The sequence below is a fragment of the Diabrotica virgifera genome, chromosome 5 (assembly GCF_917563875.1).
Source record: "Diabrotica virgifera virgifera chromosome 5, PGI_DIABVI_V3a".
In the NCBI taxonomy this organism is placed as follows: domain Eukaryota; kingdom Metazoa; phylum Arthropoda; class Insecta; order Coleoptera; family Chrysomelidae; genus Diabrotica; species Diabrotica virgifera.
Window position 1 is genome coordinate 232,012,650 of NC_065447.1, and position 26,570 is coordinate 232,039,219.

The 26,570-nt window shown below is 32.8% G+C and overlaps 1 protein-coding gene and 1 long non-coding RNA gene across 2 annotated transcripts in view; one reads left to right on the forward strand and one right to left on the reverse strand.

Moving 5' to 3' along the window:
- The window catches only part of LOC126884710 (histone deacetylase 7), a 302,317-nt gene that overhangs the window by 237,433 nt on the left and 38,314 nt on the right, over positions 1-26,570 (forward strand). Inside the window, exons 6-7 of the mRNA XM_050650832.1 lie at positions 16,073-16,258; positions 18,745-18,953. Of these exons, the coding sequence (XP_050506789.1) occupies positions 16,073-16,258; positions 18,745-18,953 (395 nt within the window). The remainder of the gene's footprint in view (positions 1-16,072; positions 16,259-18,744; positions 18,954-26,570) is intronic.
- LOC126884719 (uncharacterized) lies at positions 23,298-26,100 on the reverse strand. Its single transcript, XR_007698135.1, has 2 exons — positions 25,922-26,100; positions 23,298-24,270 (listed from the first exon to the last, which is right to left on the reverse strand). It is a non-coding gene; the product is annotated as an uncharacterized LOC126884719 (long non-coding RNA).

Sequence of the window (26,570 nt, forward strand, 5' to 3'; positions counted from 1 at the left end):
GGCCAGAGTACCCCAATCTCTGATTCGTCGCTCGTTGTAGACGGCGTCGGCGTATATTGCGTTGTCAATAAATGGGATATTCCCAAAAGTGATGATCCTATCGATCTATCAAAATGTCCCTTGGATCTATCAAGTTTTAAAAAATGTCCAAATGACTTATAGGTATTTTACAAAATAAATTCGATAAACCAATTCAGTATTTACTTCTCTATTGCCATCAAAAAATTTCAGTAGGTAATATTTTTTAATACGTTTGTATAATACCTACCATTTATTTCGTAAGAATTATTTATTGTTTAAAAATTACATAATGGAGATTCCTAATCGTATTTCGGTATTCACATTATACAAGAGTCTCAAGTCTCAAGTACTCAAGTATAAACAATTTTTTAGCTGATGATGGTTGGAATATCGATTTCAAGCAGATCACATACTTTTATGTAAATATTATCATCACATGCACCATTTCACCAGTCTTTGAAATATTTATTAATCTAAATAACTATTCTCAAAATTGTTTCATAAAAGCTGATGTGACACTTTCGTCCAGTTCTCTATTAGTAAATAAAAGTTGAATTATGGTTGTTTGGGTTAATTACTTCGCATTTATTAGACCTGGATCCCGCGTAAGAAAGAAAAGTTGATTAATAGCAAGCTGAAAATTTGTTAATAGCTTAACGGTGTCTAGTCGGACAAACTTTGATGCACGGGAACACTGGAACAGGGGAAGTTTTAACTGTGGAGCATGATAAACGTGTCGTCCTGATAAGTTTATGATTGTGAAAAATAGCAAGTTGTTTTTAAGTTTATTCGATAGCCAACGTTATGTAATATATGCGAAAATGTTTGTCCGACAAAAATGTTGGGCATTTTAACGAGTCCGATACGTAGAACATGTCACATCACAGGAATTATGTTGGTGATGAATAGCAGTCTGATTTTTGCATGAGAGTTCATTGAAAGGTTAAAAAAGCAATTGGAAGTTCTATCCGACAAAATTAATGGGAAGTTTTCGTAGTCGGACTTTCTAAACAGGTAAGATATAGACAAAAATGCTGGTGATAAATAGCTTTCCGACAAAGACGAAATTTAATTAACTAAATTATTTCTTACCAAGAATGACTGTTGTCGGAAAAAAATAAGGGGTAGATTTTGTAGTCGGACAATTTAAAAAAATAATTTTTGAAATTTCAATAAGGGGTGATTATTCTATGTCAAAAGTACCTGCAATCAATTACAATCGATATCTTTCGATTTATGTCAACATCATTTAGATACCTCACTGTAATAATTTATAGTAGATCAGGCAAATTATATTATGGATTGAGTGGTCTAGCTATCTTTGTCTGCCACATGCGCGGGATCGCTTGGTTAAAAGAGATAGATAGACCACCTATCGAATTTTTGCACTGTATTCCCTGTCTACCCTTATGTCTATGGATACATTTCCATTTAAGAAAAACTGTCACTTTTGACAATAATTCATAATAAATTGCAATCGTAACTTCAAATTTAAACTAATCGATTTATTTTGGCAGCAAATTATTTCTTGCCATGTGACATGTTAATTACATTATTATTTCATTTGTAGAAAGTTGAGAAAAATTACGTTATACAATTTTAGTAATAATTTATTTAGGTACCCTTTTTCAATCAAGCAAAGCATTATAGCACGAAGAATGATATTCAATAGAACTTTCACAATTATCTGGCAACTGAACCTCATTGAATTGATGACCAAGTATTTTACTAACTTTGTAAAATGTTCGAAAATTACTCAAAAATGTTCCGTTGAATGGTTTCACTTTTGATTTGGCGACTTAAAATTTAAACTGTTGACACTCAAAAATAGACACAAAAACACTCCATAGTTAATATAAATTTTAATTTCCAACACACGTGGCAAAGAGAAACTCAGAGACCATGTACTTTCAAATACTACTTTGTATAGCACAAAGTGTCAAACTGACAAATGCAGCCTTCTAATACATACTTCTAAGCATAATGTGTCATATTTACATCTATTCTTATAAGCACCGAAGTTTTAGACTCTTCACATTTTTCAATGTCGTTTACAGGGTTAAGATTTCAGTATGAAAAAAAATGTATACAACGTTTTTTGTAGGAAATTTTCCGTACTTTCTGATGCGCCTAATTAGAAAACCCTAAGAGATTGCTTTCACATGTTCTTTGACATTTTTTATTGTAATTTTGAGAATATCTAGAACAAACTCCACCCAAGAAAATAATTGTTTTGCAATGTATACATGCATTGATACTTACCTCACTGTTTTTGGAGTGTGCATGTATATAAATGCACATGCAAATATGTGAATATAATTAATAATATACAACTAAAATAGCTTTATCAATATGTGACTAAGTCATTCTGAAAAAATGTTTTTTATTTATTTCCTTCGATTTGCCCAAACTTTTTGTCCGACATATAACTTTTTGCGTTACAAAATATAATTTGTACATAAACAAATCAAAATTAGCTTGCTATTTATCACCAACATTTTTGTCTATATCTTACATGTTTAGAATGTCCGACTAGGAAAATTTCCCATTCATTTTGTCCGACCGAACTTCCAATTGCTTTTTTAACCTTTCATTAAACTCTCATGCAAAAATCAGACTGCTATTCATCACCAACATAGTTCCTGTGATGTGACATGTTCTACGTGTCGGACTCGTTAAAATGCCCAACCTTTTTGTCGGACAAACATTTTTTCATATATTATATAACGTTGTCTATTGAATAAACTTAAAAACAACTTGCTATTTTTCACCATCATAAACTTGTCAGAGCGACACGTTTATCATGCTCCACCGTTAAAACTTCCCCTGTTTCAGTGTTCCCGTGCATCAATGTTTGTCCGACTAGACACCGTTAAGCTATTAACAAATTTTCAGCTTGCTATTAATCAACTTTTTTTTCCTACGCGGGATCCAGGTCTATATTATTTATAATATTATATGATTAAGATCGAAAATATATAGAAATTTCTTCATTTTTCTCTAAATTAATTTTTTTCCACAGGCAACTTATTCGGTTTTTCAATGGTTATTACTTTAAAAAGAAAAAAACCGGTTATAACCGGGACAAAAAAACAACCGGTAAAACCGGTTGTTTCGAATTAAAAAAACTGGGTTTAGGTTATAACCGGTAGGTTTTTTCCATCCCTTAGTCGATTAATTTAGTTTGCAGTCAATACTAACAAAGTTATTCAAATTGTTTATAAGCCAAAAATGACTACTTTACTAAAATATTTTCGGAATGATAAAAATGAGTTTTTATTATTTTTTTAAAAACTTTGAAAACATAAGTATTCTTCTTTCATGTAGTTTCCACAAAATTGCTGTATCATTATTATTTTATGAAGAAAAGCATGCTTTATCATTGCAAAGAAAAGGATTTTTTATTAAACAAATTGAATAAAATGTAAACTATTTGACGAATCACCTTGAAATTTTTTGTTATATCTGGACTGAACATGGACTGTTTGACCCAATTTTTCATGTAATATCAGTCTTAAGTTTATTTTTGCAAAAGTTTATTTTTGCAACTTCCGAAGCAACAAATAATCGTACCAAAATTCAAAAACTGCCATTTTAAACCTTTGTTCATCTACTAAAAATGAATACTCTATCTGATATAAGATATTTAATTACTTATTTTTACCTGTAGCGACTTAAACGAAAAGACTGTAATTTTCAGGGCCGTGCCGTTTTATGATGCGGTGAGGCAGCCGCATCAGGCGGCATCACAAGGGGGCGGCATAATCAGTAAAATCTAATATCTTCTTCTTCTTCAAGTGCCGTCTCCTAATCGGAGGTTGGATATCATCATCACTATCTTTAATCTATCCACCTCTGCTCTAAAGAGTTCTATAGAACTGCATCTAAACCAGTCCCTTAAATTCTTTAACCGTGACATTCTCCTTCTTCCAATGGACACGCGCCAACTCGTAACTCTTAATGACAAACTTTTTCAAATCAAAATGTACACCGGCCAATTCGTAACTTTTTTACTACCTGACCCTCCCAACTTGCAACTTATACAGGTGAATTCGAAACCATTGTTTAATTCTAATTCTATTTACACATAAACATTACATCTACTGGTAATGCAGCAGAGGTATGCTCCACGTAACGTAGAGCCACACCCAGAGCTTTAGTGGCATCTGCGTGTGACACTCAATATGACAGGGAAACTTCTTCCTCGCTTTCTTCATCTTCATTAGTCATTAGGGTTGCCTTGAGGTTGAACCAAGTCTACAATGTATTCATCCATAAATTCTTCGCTCCCTTTGTCGTCAGCTTCAATCCATTCTGTAATTACACTTTCTTCTTAGTTTTCTGATCCATCTTGTATAGGGGAACGGGGAAAAATGGAGCTTATTCAAATTAGAAATCAAGCCATGGAGTTAACGACTAAGCACAAATGATGACACTGGCTCTGCATCAGTGACATCAATCTGAGATGGGTGGAAGAGGGAGAGAGACAGGCACAGCGACTCAAAATCAACGACAAAGTAAACTTTCAATTATTAGTTAGGCTAACTTTCGGATAATCCGACCTTTTCGGAATCCGAAAAGGCTGTCCCCCCAATTAGTTAGGATTTGCGGGGTTTTACTGTATATAGGTACCTACTATAATATCTGCGTTCCAATCGGCTGGTAGTCTGTTTTGTTCATATTTTTTGTTGTATTAGCTGGTTTATTTCCTTATGTAATTCTCTTCCTCTGTATTTTTTTCCACTGTTATTTCATTTTCTTCTGCTGCTTTTCCGTTTTCTATGTTTTTAATATTTGTTTTTGTACGTTTTCTTCTGTGAAAATTTCTACTTCGTTGTTATCTTGTTCTTCTTCATCTGTTTCCTTCATACCGAATAGCATTTTTTCGTAATATTCTTCTCATATTCTGCTGATCTGTTTGTCTTCAAACAGGGTTTCTCTTTTTTTTTTTGTTTTTTAGTACTCTTGTTTTAATGCTGGACGTATTTTTTTATCTGACTTTTTTGTAAAATTGTTATATTTGATGGTTTTCTGTCTTTTTTAATGTCCTCCAGCGAAACCCGTCATTTTTCTTCTTTTTATTTGTTGAGTTTGCTGTGTTTCTCGCTATTTTTTATTCTTCCCTGTTTTGTTTTGACGGATTGGTTGTTTATCCACGTCATTCTAGCGTAGTTTTTTAGTTTTCTGCGTTTCGCAGTCTTGATCGTACGTAAATTACACATTTAAAATTGAAAAGGATTTATAGGTTCCAAATTAGCTAAAAGACGGTGTTTCAATCCCTGTTTGTGTATTATCGCTCCAAACCCTTCTTGGCAGTAGCGCACCCAGGGGGGGGTTTGGGAGTTAAACCCCCTTTCCCCCAGGGCATATCAAAAATATATAAATAATAGCAGGAAAATGTAACTTGTCTTTCACAAAATATAGAAAAAAATTTCGACGCCCAAGCCAACCCCCTTCCCCCCAGAGAAAAATTATAGGTGCGCTACTGCTGCTTGGATGTGTCCCGTTTTTTTCAAATTTATGATATGGTCACCCTACAGTAGAAACGCTTCTTAATTCACGAGAGTATTCTACACACTTGTTCTTAATCCAGGATACAGTTTTTTGTGTCAAATTAGAATTTCATAATGGTAGATAAGTTTATTTTAATTTTCTAATCTATTTCAACAGTAGGGCCCCCGCATACTGCAGACTTTTTACCTGCCGATAGTTTAGTCGGGTTGGGCAAAATTAAAGATTTTTCTTTTTAAAATATGTAAGAATGTAGTTCGTTTGGTATGGCATGAGTGCTTTAATTTTTTTTAAGTATGTATTCTATTTGTTTTTAATTTTGTAGATTAGCAGACTTAACTACTTTATGTAATGTGAAATTTAAGACTTACTACTATATTTTAAATATTTTTCAAAATATTATTTTCTATATCCTTACATAAAAAAATACATTGAGTGTATGAAATAAGTAAGCAATGTTTTAAACATTTTTATTATTTTCCAGACACCTTTGCACCTATTAGTTGAACAAATTATATTATTAAAAATTTTGTACTTACTTTACTTAAGCCGTCCTCTTGTACCCTACGCTGTCGAGGTAAAAGTTTTGTAATAAAAAATTAAGAATTCAATTTTAACACTTCTATAATATGTTACAATTGAGCAATTAGACCAGCAGATTCGGCAACTGGTTATGATAAATTCATCAATTTTAATGAACATACTTTTTAATTTTTTATTTTTGCAGTGAAAAAAAATACATTGTTAATTATACAAAAAAATATCATTAATATATCACAACAATATTTTTTTCAACATACTACAATAATCAATTATAAAAATATCCGAAGTCTAAATTCCAACATTTGAGGTGACAACAGCGCAGTGGAAGCCATGAGGACATAAATTCAAATATACGGAGACCACTACAACCGCAAACTGAATAAATATATATTTGGATGCCATTAAAACCGTTAAAGTGATTTTAGATATACAGCAAGCGAACATGGCGCGCCTGACGGCAATTGCTCCAAGTAATGTGTATATTATTATACAGATAACGTGACTGAGGACGTCCGGCCAATATTTTGTGTAAGCATTGTAGGAAGTGGTACCTTTCATTTGCGATACATTTTAGGGAAAGTCCTCGTGGCAACCGTATATCGGAGTTCACGAAGACCTGGAAGCCACGAGAGACTACGGTTTAACATGGGGGGACGTCATAAGATGCTAAAAATAAATATATATATATATATATATATATATATATATATATATATATATATATATATATCAAATTAAACCAAAGGATAAACAATACATCTTTCGTAATTTTTAAAAGATTTAATTGAATGTTTCAAGTTCTCAATATTGCTGCTATTTATGTAAAATTTCGTGTAAGTCCCTAAATGACCTTCTATACTTCCCTACCTATTTTTCTCAATACAATCTGCCCCTGTTAGTCCAGGGTAATAAGGTTTTTTCCATGACACTTGAACAGCCAGGGTACTGAAGCGTTTTTTCGACAGGTAGTACCTATAAGAGCAAATTGGAACTATTTCCTGCTTAGGATCTAGCGGCCATTTTTATTTATAAACAATTAAGTGTCAAAAATGGCATTTTTCACTTTTTTTTCATATCAATGGAAAACAGGGAAACTTATGGTTTTTTTAGTACAAATATCTTCGAGATTATGGAAAAAGCTTTAAAATGACGTATTACAAAGTGTGATATACTCATTTATTGTTAATATAATTGCGAAAAAAAGTCGGAATGGCAAAAAAAATTATTTTCGCAATAACTGTTGTAAAAATTAGTGTACAGCTTTGAAATATTTGTCAAATAAGGGTTCTTTGGTGCTTAATATGTGATAAAAATTTCAAAGCGATTCATTCAATTGTTTATCCCATAGAACATTTTTTTGCAATAACATGTTAGAAGAAAATGACGTTAGAACCATTCCACAGGTGTCAAATGAAAGAGCATAAGCTATATTTTCAACTTGGTTTAAAATAAGCGAATAAAAAATGTATTTATTAGTAATAAATAATTATGCAAAAGTATCGTAAATCTTTCCTTATAAACTTTTTATTTTGTTATATAAGAAATTATACATATTTATTACAATTTTTTATCAATTATGATATAGATAACATTACTTGGTAGTTGTGCACTTAAAACAGGGTAAAAAAGTTCATTTTTTTGGAAAAAGTTATTCAAAAAGTTTATAAAGAAAAATTGACGATACTTTGCATAATTATTTATTACTAATAAATGCATTTTTTATTCACTTTTTTAAACCATGTTGAAAATGTAGCTCATGCTCTTTCATTTGACACCTGTGGAATGGTTCTAAGGTCATTTTTTTCTGACTTATGTTATTGCAAAAAAATGCTCTCTGGGATAAACAATTTGAATAAAATTTAAACAATTGAATGAATCGCTTTGAAATTTTTATCACATATTAAGTAGCAAAGAACCCTCATTTGACTAAAATTTCAAAGCTGTACACTAATTTTTACAACAGTTATTGAGAAAATATTTTTTTTTTGCAATTCCGACCTTTTTTCGCAATTATATTAACAATAAATGAGTATATCAAACTTTGTAATACGTCATTTTAAAGCTTTTTCCATAATTTCGAAGATATTTGTACTAAAAAAATCATAAGTTTCACTGTTTTCTGTTTATTTGAAAAAAAGGGGAAAAATGCCATTTTTTGACACTTAATTGTTTATAAATAAAAATGGCCGCCAGATCCTACGCAGGAAATAGTTACAATTTGCTCTTATAGGTATTACCTGCCGAAAAAACGCTTCAGTGCCCTGGCTGCTGAAGTGTCACGAACATGGTTAAATTGTCTTATTACCCTGGCCTATGTCCCCACTGTTCTGTACTTCCCCGATTCATTACCCACATACCCACAACCACATAAAATCTGACACAAAAATTTCATTCTGTATTTCCTATGTTCCTGTGGGGCTTTTCACCGACTCTCGTTTGTTTCGAGCTTCTGTCATATTATGTTGTATAATCTGTGTATAATATTCATATATACAGATTCTACAACATATGACAGAAGCTCGAATCAAATGAGAGTCGATGAAAAGCCCTATTTATTATAAGGCTTCTGTCATACGTCGTATAATCCGTGTATATTAATATTATACACAGATTATACAACATATGACAGAAGCTCGAAACAAATAACAATCGATGAAAAGCCCTATACCTACGCTAAGAACTCAACTTAAAAACTCTACCAGATAGAAATCTCCATTCAAATATAAATTACTTACAGGCTTTGTCTATAGATGGCACGGTTGTAGATAGAAATTAAATAACTGCTAAAATAAGTTATTTTGCTTAATATTGCAATATCCCTCATTTTGATAGAAAAATCCCTTTATCCCATTTGCTTCCCTCGAAAAAGGGATAATCCCTTCCAAAGAACATCACTGTGCGAGATCATTTTAGGAGTTGCCACACACCAGAACTAACGCCACCAGATGCGCACATATTATGGGGAATGCTGAAGGAGTCAGACAGATCCAACGTCTGCCATTTCGGAATTGTGGACTAGAATTAAAGATTTTTTCGTGCCAGAGGCAGTGGCGGATCTAGAGATTTGCCTTGGGGCGGAAAATTTGCCTTAGGGGGAAACTTACAATGAACAACCAAACAAAAGACATAAAAAAGATAAACTCAGATTGCATAAAAGACAAATAATAACTTATAGCCATTAAGTTCTCTTGATTATCCTAAGTAGCGTATTTATTGGGTTGAATTTTTCTTTCTGTGGTTTCGGTTTCGTGTCAGCTAATATAAACTTACGTGTATAGAAAATCAGCCCACTTAAAAATTTGGTCATTTTTGACGTCTCGTATTTCCTAAACCTGTTGACCGATTTAAGTGACTCTTTTAATATGTTATAGCCTGATTCTTTATCCATACCGCCGGTATAATATTTAACACAATATTTAAGAGAAAAATTGCTTCAGGCAGATGTTCCTCCAAGAGTGTGTAATGTTTTGTGCAATCTTCTCACACAAAGGAAAGTTTATGTAAGGTCGAATAACAATTCGATAATAGGTCCCAGACGATCATCCACAGGTTTACCACAGGGCTCTGTTATTTCTCCCCTTTTGTTTAATATTTTTACACAAGAAATGCACGATGGAAATAATAATTATAATATTATACAGTACGCTGATGATTTTGTCATTTATAAAAATAATAAAAAATTAGAAGCAGGCATAACTGAGCTCACGTCACATATACAGTTAACTACTTTGAAATTTTAATCGTTAGGTTTTTCCTTAAGTCCTCAAAAATATAATGTTACCATCTTTACAAGACATAATCTGCCCAATATTGATAATATTAATGTAAATGGTATGGTGTATTCCACGAATATACGACTGTTTTGGATTATCGCGACAACGAATATTTTAGTGTGCAACATAAGAATTACGAAAGTATTTAGCTCTAATAATTACTCCAATAAACAACAATATAATTTGCAATTTACTTTCGTTCTTCATATTTTGCACAGTAAAATATTCGTTGTCGCGATAATCCAAGAGTGTCGTATATTCGTGGAATGGGGTATACATTATACCCAGTATCAAATAAGGTAACTTATCTTGGAATTATTATGGACAAGAAGCTTAGCTGGAAACCATTTATACAAAATATAGAATCAAAATGTTTAAAAGGTATAAATTTTTTAAAATTCATAAGAAGAACTTGGTGGGGAGCAGATCCACAATCGTGTTTAACTTTCTACAAAGCATTTATTAGGTCCATCCTGGATTACGGATGTACGTTGTATGGATCAGCCAGTCCTAACACCCTAAAACGATTGGAAATAATTCAAAATACTTCCCTAAGACTCTGTTTGGATGCAATGTGTTCAACGCCTGTGGAACCTCTTCGGATAGAAGCACTAGAACCACCGTTATTTTTGCGGAGGGAGTGGTTGTCAGAAAAATTGATTATTAAGTCTTCTTTTAAAAATCCTACTCTGTTACATAAAATAGCTTTATTAAATAACCACGATTTAACAAACAAATATTGGTCAAAAAAACCTTCTCCTTCATTATGTATGGCTTTTAGAAATACAAGTCCTCACAATAGTGCTTTAAAAAGACCTATTTCAGTTGATAAATCTGAATTCTTTGGTATGTTGGAACCAATAGCAATTAATATTCCTGTATACCATGAAAATTTGTTGATAAGTAAAAATACTCTAAGCGCCTGCATAGCAAATCAGATTTTCTGGAAATATATACCGACGCATCAAAACAAAATGACGGTACGGGGTGTGCATACTATATACCATCAACAAACGTTCAAGAAAAATTTAAACCAAATAACAGTACTTCCATTTTTTCTGCAGAAGCGATTGGTATTATTAAAGCCTGCGAGTATATTGAAAAAAACAAGTTAAAAAAAATACATCTTTTGATTGACTCCTTATCGGTTCTTAAATGCATCGCTAACTCAATTAATGTGGTGGCTACTGAAATAAATCCTTTTATTAGAGAATTAAAATTAAAAATTCATAAATTAAGAAAAAGTCAATACGAATTAAAATTCACTTGGGTAAAAGCTCATATAGGACTTCGTGGAAATGAAGTTGTAGATTCCTTAGCCAAAGAAAGCGTCACAACTGGACAGTATATGGAGAACAATTTAGGAGCTCAAAAATATTTAACGATATCTAAAAATAATTTTAAGGGAAAATGGGAATTGCATTGGAAAAAATATTGCTGTAATTTCCCCACACGATATACACTGTTACATTCAAGTATTCCGACAGTGTTGTGGCACCAAGAGTATTATTTTACAAGGAATGATATTGTGACCATTTGTAGGCTTAAATTCGGACATGCAAGCTTTCCTCAACATTTATATAGAATCGGTGTAGTCAATACCGAACTTTGTGAAACCTGCAATGTGGTAAGCGACTTAGATCACATTTTTTATGCTTGCAGTAAATTTGAAATACAAAGACAGGAATTTATTAATAGTTTATTATTGCAAAACTTATACCCCCCTTTCAATCTACTCCATTTACTATCATTAAATATTATGTATCAGGTATACAAAATTATTCTTAAGTTTATTAAAATGTGTAACTTAAAACTTTAGTGTAGGTGTTAAGCTCGTTACCTCTGTTATATCGCCAAATATTTTACCTATTTACCTATACTTTCCGTGGTCTACCCTTTCTGTCTGTGAGTCACCTTGAATGGCCCCTAGGTGCGAAAAGTAATCCTAGTTCCTCTCCCCATCGTAGTTCTTCTTTTAAATTCCAGAATAATAGTGTAGTTAGTTTAATTAGATTAGGTTACACATTTGCTACTGGCTGAATGGGCACATGAGCCCAAAGGCCAAAAAAAAAACACAATATTTAACATATTTAAAAAAAAACTAACACTTTCGATAGCGAATAAATCGAAAACTATTAATTTTATCAAAATAATGTATAGAACATTTATTGCTTAGAATGAATGTTTTTATCAACTTTTGTGGTCAAAATACAATAAAAAATTTCCACCCCGAGAAAGGGTGGCAACAGGACCGCATTTAGGTCAATTGACGCCCTAGGCAATTCTCTAGTAGCCGCCCTTCAAACATGTACCATTTTTGCGTATTTTTGCTTTTGCCGCCATCTCATAATTTGCCGCCCTAGGCAACTGTCTATATTGCCTAATAGATAAAGTGGCTCTGGGTGGCAACCACCCCTATGGTAAAAGCGCCTTTCGGCATCATATAGAGTTTGATCCTTGGACTATCCACTACTTATTCTCAAATTTTCAAGCAAATCGATTCATTCTGTAAAAATTGCGAGGTGAAAAGCTTCCTTTCCTGGACTACTACTACAAACTGCAAACACTTTACAAGTACACACATTTCATTTTATAGTCGATATAACTTTCTGTTGATATTATGTATCATTGTAAAAAACATTGAGTACAACAAATGAAAAACATTAGAAAGAGTGCTAATGAGATAGGTTTATGTGCGTGATAAAACTTTTGCCACAATTAAGCAAATGACGCTCTGTTATTATACCAATAATTATGCTACTTTACCAGTGCACGCGCTTGTCTATAATTAAATATAAATATAAATATAATTTTGATATCCTTAATATCGTTTTAGTAATTAATGGGTTTAAAGTAAACAACACTTGGGGGGAGGGGAAGTTATTTATAGCATTGATAACATAGAATAAAGTTTAGTAGATAATTTTAGCATCGCAAAAGGACACCCCTCGTTACAATATGCAAAATACAATCACTTCCAGAATTCAATTTTTCATTTTTTTTACTTTGTATGTCATAAAAAATAAGTCTCAGCGCAATTGTAGTTTTTTTTTATATATTTTGTTTAATTTAATATTTAGTTTTTTTTTATTTATTTTATTTTATACAGATATTAAAAAATCAAAATTAGCCAAATCGATCCAATCGTTCGCAAGTTGTTATAAAAATATATTATATACAATTATAATTTATAATAAGTGTATATTATGTAAACTATTATTGTATGCCACAAGGGTATTGCAAGCGTCTCGATTTTTCGGATGATGCTACATAGGATTTCGGGCCCTTGCAAAAACATCATACCGAGCGATAAGTATTTACCTCCAAGAATCGAATTCTAGGAGTGGGGCCATTTTGCCTTTATAAGACTATAAGACATCTTTAACACATCAGAAAACGAAGTTAATTTCAAGTTTACTTACGCTGTTTAAAATCCACGATACCTACATTCTTTCATAATTTGATGACAGGCTTTCCGTCATAAAATTTGTGTTATAATAAGAATAAGCCAGATTTGGAGCTATCAAATTTGAAATTTTCATAAGTAAAATCTTTACTCCTCATCAGAAACTTTATTATTTTGGCCGATGCACCAAGACAGTGTACCAAAGTAACAACATGGTAGTTTATTAAATTCTTTTTGTAACATGTCCACGATTTTTCATGGAAGAAACCATGAGAGGAATTAAAAACAGAATCTATGAAAATCTGTCATGCCTTCAGGGATCTGATTCATGTCCTCTGTTAGCCACTGACCTACATATTACTTAAATTATTTTCAATAGTGCAAAATGGTTTGATTTTTGAAACATTATATCTTGACTAATAAATTATTATTATTCCTACATGGTAGGAATTGGATGCGTTCTATATTTTTGTATATTTTACTTGTGTGAAATATGTAAAAAGAACAAACACAGATTAGCGTATTATGACTGGAATTTAAACATTTAAAAAATTAGTTTTTCTATTTTGGTATTTTGTGTAACACTATCACAAAAAAAACGCTCATTTTGGCGCCCCCCAAACAAGAGCGCCCGTCTTCAGTGCATCAACGGGTAAAACGACGAGTAAAACCTATTTGACCGGCCTCAAGAGGCCGCAGCCTCTCGGTGATTGCACCGTTTCATTTATATGGCCAGCACGCCACTGCCACTGAGCTACGATCGCCAATATGGTATGTGGTGATGTCAATCGTCCCAGTTCAATGTTTTTTAACGCAATTGAATATTAAGCCGATATTTCTGAACTAGTTGTATCAAGCATGTAAGTCAAACAGTTAAACATGTTCTTTCTGTTAATATTATTGTCTTTATTGACAAACGCAATCTTCAATCTTTTACCCAAGTCAAGTGAACATATTATTTTTAGATATGGTATACGCTTGAAACACAATAAACGGTTCCAAGCAAAATGGATCACCTAATTTTTGAAACATCATGTATCGCCACGCCATTATTTAATATAAGAAAAAATAATTTTGTTTACCATAAAAAGTAAAAAAAAGGCAGATAATAATAATAGAGGATGACATATTGAAGGTCGTAGCAATAACAAAATACATCAAACCTGTCAGACTAGATGATGAAATACCCCTAGAAATAAATAAATACTGAGTATTGCAACAATAAATATCCCATTAGTCATATTCGAAGTATGTATATACTGAGTGAAAAAGATAAACACCTACGTATGTTTATTAGAATTCATTAATTTTTACATATCGACTTATTTTACAGTGTAACCAGGATGATCCCAAGGGGGGGGGTTACAACTACTAAATGGTCTCTAGGGGTATGGAATAGTAATGGTATTAAGCGTATAGAGCTCAAAGTACATCCAAATGGGGGTTATAACCGCCAAAACCCCCCTGGTTACGCCTATGATCTTGCCATGAAAAAGTGATAACATTTTCAGGATTACTAAGTTTTTGTGGTGGGTGCATGGTATAGCGATACGCTCTAATTACTATTTTTTGCTAATTTTATTTTCTTAATTCTTGATACCTTTTCTCAAAACGAAACGGCATTGGTCATTTAAAATCCACATGTGATATACAAACCATATGCCGTTGATTTCGAGAAACGAAATGTTATCCCTAAACAGATTGTGTAAGATTAATGTTTCTTTCAAGGAAACACTATAGATTGCGATGCCCCCACAGTGCCACACTCGTCAATTTCTTGAAATACAGCCTTTAAAAGGCATATGCAGAATTTATGGCCCTTTCTGGTCATTATCTCAAAACCGCAAAACCAGTTGACAGCATGCAAAAGATGCAGACAAACCCTCGGCTCGCTAACAATCAACCCTCTTTCGAGATATAAGCAAACACGCCGCTTGTTCACCCAAAATAAATAAATAAATTACTGTTCGTCGTTACATTTATTATTATTTTTAAATAATTCCGTCAACTCTCACCCAACGGAATAGATCGTTTGGTGGTAAAGAAGCATTCACTTTTCGTGAATTTACGATGCCAGTTCAATGTTAAAATTCGTGCAGCTGATCCAGAAGATATTTTTTATTGCTTAAAATGTCCAGGGTGCCTAGAGACACCGAACGAGGAGTTCTGGACGTCACAGAGAGATCACAGAACAACAAGATTGCCGATTAAGACATCTGGTTCTAAGAAACAGTATTCTACTTAGTATCTAAGTTACGATCTTTATAGAAAAGGTCTAGTATATATATTTGCTAGAGTTGTGGCCACCAGTAAACATGATGGAGGCTGAGTAATTGAGTATGCTACCTTCACAGTTAAAGATCGGCGTAACCATTTGCTCTGGTATAGAGAAAGAATTCTGTGGGACCAGGAATAGAATCAGGTGGTCTTTAATGACGAATCCCGCTTCTGTCTGGAGATGCACGATGGTCGAGCAAGAGTGAGAAGGCGATGTGGTGAAAGACGTGACCCACAATTCGACAGAGAGGGGCACGGGGGACATGGGGTACTCTTACTTATGGTATATTATCTAAATCCCTATTTTTCAGCAAGACAGTTCCTTACAGAATGTTTCCAGAGAGTCGTTAGCCTTCATTGGTCAACATTACATCAACCTTTTACCTTGGGCACCACGATCACCTGATCTGTCCCCACTTAATTAAAATTACCTATTGGTTAATTACTTTTACTAACCTCACAGGTGTATATCTGCGGTCAGTAACAACTCAGAATTTATAACGATAGAATTTTTTACAATTTAATTTTTTTCTAATTTCAGGTGGACTCGGATACCACTTGGAATGATATACATACACCTCCCGCTGCAAGAATGGCTGTAGGCTGCACCGTTGACTTGGCTGTTCGTACGTGGACGGGAGATATTAGGAACGGTTTTGCTATTGTGAGACCGCCGGGCCATCATGCTGAGCCACAGCAAGCCATGGGATTTTGTTATTTTAATTCTGTAAGTATTAAAAGCATGTATATAATAGAATATAAATATCTTAAAATGATCTCCTGGGGAAAAAATGAAGTCATGTAGTTTCGCGTTGCTTTCTTGACATATTGATGATGAGAGGAAGTAGAATCCAGTCAGAAGAGGTCGTCAAGTACCCAGGAGTCTATCTTGACAGGCGATTAAAAACAAAACACTTCCAAGAAGTCAAGATTGATTTAACTCTACATAATACAGCACCGGTTCTCCCTGCACCTATTGCAGACCAAGAAGATTCACTTATACCCGGCCTACGTTATAGCGGTGATGTTATATGCAGTACCAGTATGGACTTCAACAGGGGAGACCAACTGAAAGAAGCTTGTAAAAACAGAAACGGCATGCTGCAGGTTAATAGATGAATCGTTATGGCAAGAGTTTAAAATGCAACCATCCAAGAAAGGCTCAAGTACACACCACTGAGGCTGGTGGTCGTGTCCAGGACGATTCTTGGATCTTCCACTAGGCTACAAGGAGACAGAGTGCAGGGGATACATCGTGAAATCCATAAACTGATTGACAATCTACTGTCTGGATCTAGCTAGGTGGTTGTCGAAGGCAGCCAAGCATGGAAGTAAGTACGGTGTAGTTTTGATTGGTAAATTCGATTCAAAAGGATGTTTAACTCATGAACTCATTCAGTTTTCATACAGAACCAGTAAAAACTTCGTTTGTATAATGGTATAAAAAGTTTATTGAAAAACTATTAAAAAGTCATCCAAAAGAATTAGCAAAACGTTTTCGATCTAGATCAGATCATCTTCAGTGCGTTCTGCTTAGTATATGAAACTATCAACCTTGTAGAATAGGTGACATCGAGAAATATGATTTACATTTTTAAAAGATGATGTTAGTGGCGACTCGTAAGTCGATGTTAAGCGATAAAATTTTAGGAGTGGTCAAAGGGCAACATGATTCACTGCTCGATGGTAACGTGTGGTACTCAGTTTTGTTTTTATATTCAGATCTTCAGAAAAATACGTCTCAAACGATGCACGAGTACCTTAAAGACACTGGACCAATAACACTGGTAAACACACAGTTTGCTGCCGGAATTTTTTTTACTGTTTCTAGGTTATTTTGGGTTGTTGAATCCAAAAATGCCACCAGATTTGCTCCATCAGATCGTTTTCAGAAAATACGACAACATATCACATTTCTAACATATAGGGTAATTTAACGCAGCACTACCTACATATATGTAGTGCTGCTATCCATGAAATAAACCAAATATGAATCCCCATCTCCCTAATACCCCTCTTCCATCGTTTTGATATCTTGGTGAAGATTTTCTGGGAAACGGTCTAAGTGGCTGTGGAGGTAATGAATTTTAATACTCATATGACAATCGAGTTTTTTTAAATTGTTGCGCATGTATTCCATTCTAATGCCCAATTGGTATACTTCCATATTTGCTGCCATTATGTAGAAGGACACACTTCGTTTGGAACTGTCGATAAAAAGACACCAGTGATCTGGTGTATACTCCGATACACCCATTTTTCTAACAGTCCTGTAATAGTGTTATAAAAAACCATATCATCTTGCCAAGAAAAAAAGGCAAAAAATCTTTTATCTCCATTACAGTAGTATGTAATTATGGTGTCTGGGTGAAGAACATTCTTTTCTTTTAGTCTGGAGGTAAGCAACTCGGAAGAATCCTTTGGTAGGTTCAAATTTCTGATAAGATCGCTTAGCTCTTCCTGAGTAAAGCGCTCAGGACGTGTTGAATCCCCTTCAAAATCACTGTCGTCTTCCTCAAATCTATTAGTCTGCAGTTCGTCAAATAACGTTTCGGCATTATCCTCTGGTAACATAGGTAGACTGCTAAATATTGGAATGGGTATCTGCTCAAGCTGATGTGGAATTGGTCTTATTGCTGAATCCAGGTTAGGATATGTTCACGTATGTCGATTGTTACGATTAATGCCCTTTATATTCACAAGACAGAAATAGCAATCGTCAAAATTATTTTTTGGTTCACTCCATACCATTGGAAAACCAAATTTAAACATTTTCGTTGTCCTTTCGTCCACTGTCGCAAGTTTTCAATACAAGTTTTGCACACTACATGTGGAGCTCAGGATTTATCTTGATCTCTTAAATAAACACCAAAATAGGCCCTTTTGTTCATTTGCCCATTTGTCTTAGAATTTGTTAAGTTTGTTTTTAACACATGGCAATTATATTGGTGGAATATACAGAAATGTAAGAATATTTAAGTATTTGATAAGTATGTTATATCTCGAAAACTAGAGCTGATACAAACAAAAGGTTTGTATTTTTGGAATCAGCACAGATGAATTAACTAAAATCAGTTGATTTTTTTTCGGCAGCAGGACAAAAAATTTTTTTTGTTGGGCTGTGTAATTCTTCATATATTGAATTTGATAATGCTACTTACTCATCAACTTTAAAGTATTATTAAAGTATTTAACCTAAACGTATGTTTGTAGATAGCGATAGCTGCAAGAATTCTTCAACGGGAGCACCGTGTTCACAAGATACTCATATTCGACTGGGACGTACACCACGGTAATGGTACCCAAGAAATATTCTACGATGATCCCAGAGTCCTAGTCATATCCATGCACCGACACGACGATGGTAACTTTTTTCCCGGCACTGGTGGTGTAACGGAGTGCGGGACGGGAGCAGGGGTGGGGTAAGTAAGGCTTTATTGTTTTTCACTTCATCTTCCAATTCACTAAGCATTATTAATTGTTTTAATCAAATACAGATACAGAAAAAGTTTATGGTTGGTATTAAAAAATTAGCAATATATCGTACAAAGATAACAGCATTACGTTTTCATTTAAGGTACTAGTACACTTTAGAAGACCAGAAATAATCATTTTTTTCAAAAAAAAAAATTCTCAAAACCTTTATTAAAAATGAACATAAAACTTTTTACATATTAATATCTAATTCTTAGGGAGTACAAAAAATATATCTTTTTTCATTTATGGACGTACACTAATATTGTAGAGGGCGCAAAAGTCGAGGCCTCGAAAAATTATGGCGGACAGTTAATCTCAGGATTGGGATATCTGAAACAAAAAAATCTTACTGCATTTTAAAAAGGAAGGTTTCTTACGTGACAATTTACCACAATTTGACCAAAAATAAAAAATAAGTGTTTTTTAACAATGAAAAACTGAAAAAAACAGCCGATTTTTTCACAAAAATTTCCGATTTTTTCACAAAAATTTTTCAAATTTCCCTAAAATCTTTTTTTTTTGCGGAATTTTTCACTTACGGTGGTAAATTGTCACGTAAGAAACCTTCCTTTTTCAAGTGCCGTACGATTTTTTTGTTTCAGAAATCCCAATTCTGATATCCTAAAAATGAACGGAGTTATTATTAAAAAAAAAACATTTTTTGAAAAAAAATTTAAAAGAAATTTTGGAAAATTTTTGGAGCATAAATTTTAATGCTATGAACTTGTTCGAGGACTCATTTGATAAATATTGCTAAGTACTTTGACAAATGTTTAATAAGTTTATGTTATAAAATGCATCATGTTCCCGTTATTTAAGCTTGAATACTTAGATTTGGGTACTCGCCGAAAAAAATATACATTCAATTACCTATAACTCACTTTCAGTTAACATTAAAAGATTTTTTTAGTAAGGGGTTTATTTCATTTTTTATTAGCTTCAATTTTGGTAATAATAACTTTTTTATAAAAACTTATAGTTTTTGAGTTATTTATGAAAAATCGGTTAAAAACATGCATTTTTCTCACGAAAAATTAAAATATTTGATCTTTAATAACTAAAAAAGTTTTGATTTATTTTAATAACTTTATATATCAAATTTTGCTTAGAATTTGTCCCTCCATCGAATTATGGGATTATTTTTAATAAAATAATTTTCACTCTCGAGAAGGGTTGGCACCCACCCCCAGGGCAAGTTGGCACCATGTCAACTTTGTTCCTTGATATATCCTTTAACCACTCACCAATTTTCGTGCAAATCGATGGAGGTTCAACGAAATCGGAGGTAATAGCTCATATCCACCTTCAGTGACTGCACTAATTGAGCTTATCTGGAAAGCGCTGAATGTACAGCAGAGATCACACACTAAATAACTTTACTAAAAATAGAACAAAATCTTATTGAATATTTGCATAGAGATTCTATAGATGTATAAGTTTTTTTTTTTTTTTTATTTAAAACACAAAACCACATCAACCGCGCAGGGTTATTAGTGGATATGACAATACAAAGTATTACATTAAATATATAATACAATTTAATTTAATATTATACAATTTTATGTCTTTTAAATATGTTAACACTGATGAAACTTTTTTGGTGAGGATTTTCTTGAGGTCATCGTCTGTGATTCTATGGGATCTTCTTTCTTTTTGAAATTGAGGACACTCTTAATGTGATTGGCTTAGCTTCTAGGTCTGTTCTTACAAGGATGGCTACTCCGCCACTTGCCTGTTGTGCTATTCTATTTTTTGGAAAACATTGGTAGTTTTGAAGATTAATATTGTATTGCTTAAAATGGGTTTCTTGAAGACATAAGATCTTCGGGCATGTTTCGTTTATTAGAAGTTTTAATTGTTCTAAATGGGTGTAGAACCCATTGATATTCCACTGTAATATATAGGGGTTAGATTAGACATTTTCGAGTTCTGACTGAGAATGTGTTTCATCGGTCTCTTCTGTGGAAGAGAAATTATTGGGGCTTAGTTTCTTTCTTAATCGAGTTATATTATTTTTTAATTTTGAATTGTGGGTATAAGCGTGAACAAAATTAAGGATCTGAATTAATTCGGCTGTTTCGTTCGAATAGTTTTTTGAGGTTATTTCGGGATGTTTTGCGTTTAATGTGTTTTCGAGAAAGTCACATATTTCGTCGAAGTTAAGGACAAATGGTGGTGATCTGTTTGCGATTTTGTCTTTAATTGTCTCTAGGGAAAGTAAAAGTTCATCTCGAGAATTTCTTTTAGACGTTTTTGTTTTTTTCTTTGATTTCCTTGTTACTGGAGAAGTGAAGATATGAGAATCGGTCTGTGTGGTATTTTCGTTGATTTCTGGAGACGATGAGATGAGCCTTTTTGGATGTTTTGTGACGTTTGGAATAATTTTAGGTTGTGTTATTTCTAATGGAGTAAGATTGCTGATCTTGTTGGAAGTTGATGATGTTGTTATTTTTAAAGTGTTAGTTTCATTTGTATTATTTGTAGGTCTTGACATGTCGTCAGTTTCTATGGTAGATTCTAATTGGTTATTAGAGACCTGTACGTCTGGGATCTGATCTAATATATTTTGGGAAGATGCTGGGTGATCGTTAGAGGTGGATATTAAGGCTTTGTCAGAAGGTTTTTGTTCTGTTTGGTTATAAGGTAGATTTGTTATATATTGTGTGTTTTGGGAGGTTTCTGGAAGAGCTTTAGAAGTGGTTGGATTAGAATTGGTTGGGTCAGGATTTGTTGTATTAGAAGTGGGTGGATTAGAATTGGTTGAGTCAAGATTGGTTGTATTAGAAGTGGTTGCATTAGAAGTGATTGTATTAGCATTGTCAGGACATTCTGTTTCCTGGTGACCAATAGTCTTGCATTTTGAACAGTTGAATCCTTCTATAGAAAGGTATAGTCTGTAAGTGGTATTATCATGAGAGATCATGAAAGAATCGGGAATGGACATATTTTCTAAAGGTGTGATAAATGTTTGCCTTCTAAAACTCAAGACATGGCTGTATTCGCTTTCAGGCATTCCTACCCTAAGAAAAGTCATTTTAGAGACGGCGCTTATACCCATTTTACGTAGTTCTTGTTCAATTAACGTGGTTGGAACAGAAGGACCAGCGTTTGATATTATCAGTTTTTGAGCTGGAGTGATAAGTCTTCTTATTTCTACTTGAGTTTCTTTTATATTGACGTATTTGTGGGAATGCAGCAATGAATCAACCATATTTTTAGAAGAGAGATATATACATATTCTATTATTGGCTATTCTGGAAGCGAAAGATACGTTACGTGGACCAACTATTGAACCGACGGCTATGATGTACTCTTGAACTTTGGTTCCTTCAATACTAGAAAGAACTATGGCTTCGTCTTTTGTTGGTTGTTTAAACGTGTTAACAACACTGGAATATGAGATGTGAGATGTAGTTTGTGTAGTGTTCATGGTGTTATTCGAAGTCATGTTTGATTAATTTTGGAGACGTTGCAAGGCCGGCCCTGTCGCCGGTTCAAAAACCGGTGTGGATCTTGGCCCAAAACTGGTCCTATTTATATTTCTTGGATATTTTATAGGTTATATTATTATTAATATAAATATAATAGATGTGGTTTTTGGTACTCACGTCAGGTTTGCGGGGTTTACATGGTGTTTCCACTATAACAATGTGGAGGAACTAACAAAATAATTTTAAACTGTGTTTTTATCATTTAAAAACTGATAAATATCGCAGCGGTTTACAACGTGATGTATATTCAGATGTATAAGTTTATTGGAGTAATGTAAACTCATTAATAATGATGCTTTTCAAAAAAAGTTCCGTGACATAGTTGTTGGAATATTTTAGTAATGCGAAATACATAAATAAAGTTATCGTTATCGAAAAAAAGGTAAATTACAGGCTGGGTTAATTTTGATGTGCTAATATTCGAACAGGCGGTTTCAAATTAATGGTCTTGTCTTAATTACCGAACTATTTTTAGACTGTGGGTAATTACTTTGTGAATATTTTAAGTTATATTTGGATATCCTGGCTGATTAAGTCTTCAAAAGTGACATTTAATAAAACTGTATTTAAGTATTTATTTATTTGTTGTTTATTCTTCAAACACGTTTAATCAGTTCGTAGAATTTACCAGATCTATTTTTAACAATATGTATTTAAATATTCCTATACAATAACTTTTAATAAGTCGCATTGTTAAAAAAAAAGAGTGTGTGTACTTGTGTACGCACGTAAGAAGTTATACTTCTTTGTCGTCATAAAAAACAGTTTTTTTATATACCTCATACAAAATCGATAATATTTGATATAAGATGGTTATATTTTAGGTTTTAGATCATGCAGAACATTCTATAACTTTTCTTTCGTAAAATTAATAACAAAAGTTATCATAATTGAAATAACAGAAAATAATGTTGATGATATATGCCGAGAAAAATTTTTAATTTCTTTTTCAATTAGAAGGATGTAATTGCATATTAGAATATAGTTCTAATTCCAATTAACTGTTCATAATAACAATGTTCAATATTGTAAAAATAAAGCTACTTTTCTCTTGAGTGAAATTCATATTTTTTGACATACCCTGTGTAATACCCATAAAAATTTACTATCTGATGGTTGAATCAGAGATTCTAGATATTGCAGAACCTTTTATGTAGAACAACTATTTTTCATAAAATGAATAATAAAAAAGTTTTCCATATTATGGTTCCAACTTACAGGGACATACTGTATATTATGACAAAAATATTTTTAAATCTGTAGGCAAGTCAAAAGTGTAAACTCAACCTTAATTTAACAAGAGTTATAGTCGGTTCGCTAAACTCAGACACAACTGGCTAGTGTTTTTAGTAGATATTTTTTTTTGTTTTTGGCCAATTTTGCGAAAATTGGCAAAATTACCAACTATTTAGTAATTATTTTCTTGCCAACTTTACAAAATTGGCAAAATTACTTACTAAATTCACTAGCCATTTGTAGTAACACTGGTGGTACTCATTATTTTCTTTTAAAATATCATACAATATATTATTTACAAAAGTATATACAAATCCCGTATAATATCCCTACTTTATAGCATTTTCAATATCTTCCATAAGTCCAAACGGTGAGTTTAAATTTTTTTTTTCAAGGCGTCCAACTTTCTTTGAAGCGAAGCTGAATTGTTCAAATATAAAAAAAACTCTCCTACGGTGTTGTCCGTATGAGATGATATGCCAGTCTCTAATGCATCATTGTCCTCTATGTTTACTTTTTGATTTATCTGTATAGCCTACAAAAAAAATTAATCCAATTTAAATTTTAGATCACAACTACACCTGATATGAATAACATTGTAACTCCACTTATAATGTTTTTCAACTATTGCTTAAATGATTTCTATAAAGGACAACTTTCATTTTGATCTAAAAACTTTTATCCTATCATGTACCTAAATATAAAGTTTTTTAATAAAATAACCTCATTGTAAGTGCAAATTTTGAATCACTCGGTGGGAAAAACTTTGTAACCAATGTTACAATACTATAAATTTCTATTATTGATGAATATTTTTATAAACACATTGTAACATCTATATAATTTACGAGTGAACTAGCTTCCACTGTTATATCTGATGTTCACAGTGGATTACATGTTCAATTACAACAGCGGAAACCCCTTCCTGCATCAAAGGCATTAGTTTTATTATTATATACGTCTGCTAAGGAAAAATTTCCAAAGAAGAAAAATCTTGGAAAGGAGAGACAAAGAGGTGTTTCCAAAATTAATATTTTGAAGAAACTGAGGAACTCTGACCAAGAATACACTAGAAAAACTGTAAAATTAACGTAAATGAGAGAATTGGGACCTCGATGTAACGATAAATGTAACATTAAATGTAAATCGAAATTATATAAAAAAAGAATGACTCAATTCATTTAATAATTTTTGGGCAATAGCTGATCATTATAAACAGAGTGATTTATGTAGAGTTTGTAGAGCATACTTATGCAGATATAGTCCGTCCGCTATAACTTTTCCCATACGGTATGAATCATTTTCAATCAAACTAAATCAAAACATAAATTGAAACGAACGTCGATGTGTATATACATTTTGTATACTGTATACTATATACTACACACATCGGCATACGTTCCACTTCCTGTTTTGACTTAATTTGATTGAAAATGAATCGTACCGCATGGGAAAAGTTGTAGCGGACGGACTATTCTCAAACAATAGAGAAAAGTTAAATGAGTCCACGTAAAACTGGTAAATATGAATATAATTTGCAGTTAGCAGAACACTGACACCAAGTTCGTAAGAAACATTTTTGGATACTTTACCAGATAATATATGGTTAACTACGCTATTCAAAAAAAGTGGCATTGCAGCTCGACTTAAATCAGAACCATTAATGCTAACAACAATGTGATACATGAAAGCGAAAAGCTGAGGAAAAGTTATAAAATATGGATTAAGCAAATTGTAGCTGGAGCATCACATGAGCTAATGGTTTATTGCATATAAGGAGACAGTCTGCAGTTCTGCTGCAAGAAGTTGCAGCTAAATAGAACATGTTCATGCAATTTTTTCTGCAATTGTTATATATAACACATATTATAATTTTCTCAATAATCTAACCTTTTTAATCTAATATCTGATAACTCTACTTAAAAAATCACATTTAATTTATAAAAACAACATAACCTAAAATTTATGGTTAGGTCAAAGTTTCTGTCTATTTCATGTCAGCTTATGCAATTACTTGTACCCTGTAATCATTTTATTGCAGAAATCTAGTTGCAAGTTGCAACTGATTGCAGAAGTTCTTGCTGCAAGAACTTGTGCTATAAATTTCGCAATTACTTGCAATGTGTAAAGTGGCTATGTTCAAATGTAGGAACCAAATTTTATCAACTTATTTTTAAAACACTTACCAGTAATCATTGACAGTAATAACTGGATTCTCCGATTCTTTAGTTTTGAATAAGTGAGATCGTAAATCGTTCCGGGTTGATTGATGTTATCCACAACAGTTCTCCACACTCTACCTCTTCAAGCGAATAGGTTTTTATCAGTAATTTTGCGATTGAAAATCGCACTCACACAGTTTGGGCTTCCACAATGACATGCATGTTAATAAGTCCAAAAATATAATATGAAAACTATTTAAAAAGGCAGTATAACAACCACTCTATATTTTTCAATCAACGACATAACCAAAAACCGTCCAAACCACAGCTATGCTACAGCTGCCATATTGGATAATTTTTGACATGTCATTATTAGAAATAGTAGATAATAAAAGGTACAAATAATAGTAAACAAACTATTTATTTTAAAACCGAACCGTATTATAATAATATACAAACAAAGAAATTAAGATGTGTCTTCTACAACGTATACTTCAAGACTACTGTATCGAACGCAGAACTAACACTAACATACAGTTCTGACATTCACATCCCTTGTAACATGTGCAACCTTAGGTAAGAGTTTATCGCCCTAATGCATTCGGAGAATTGGCCCACCCATGAAGGAAGACCCCACATGTGTATTATAACACTTAACAAAAATAATAAAGTT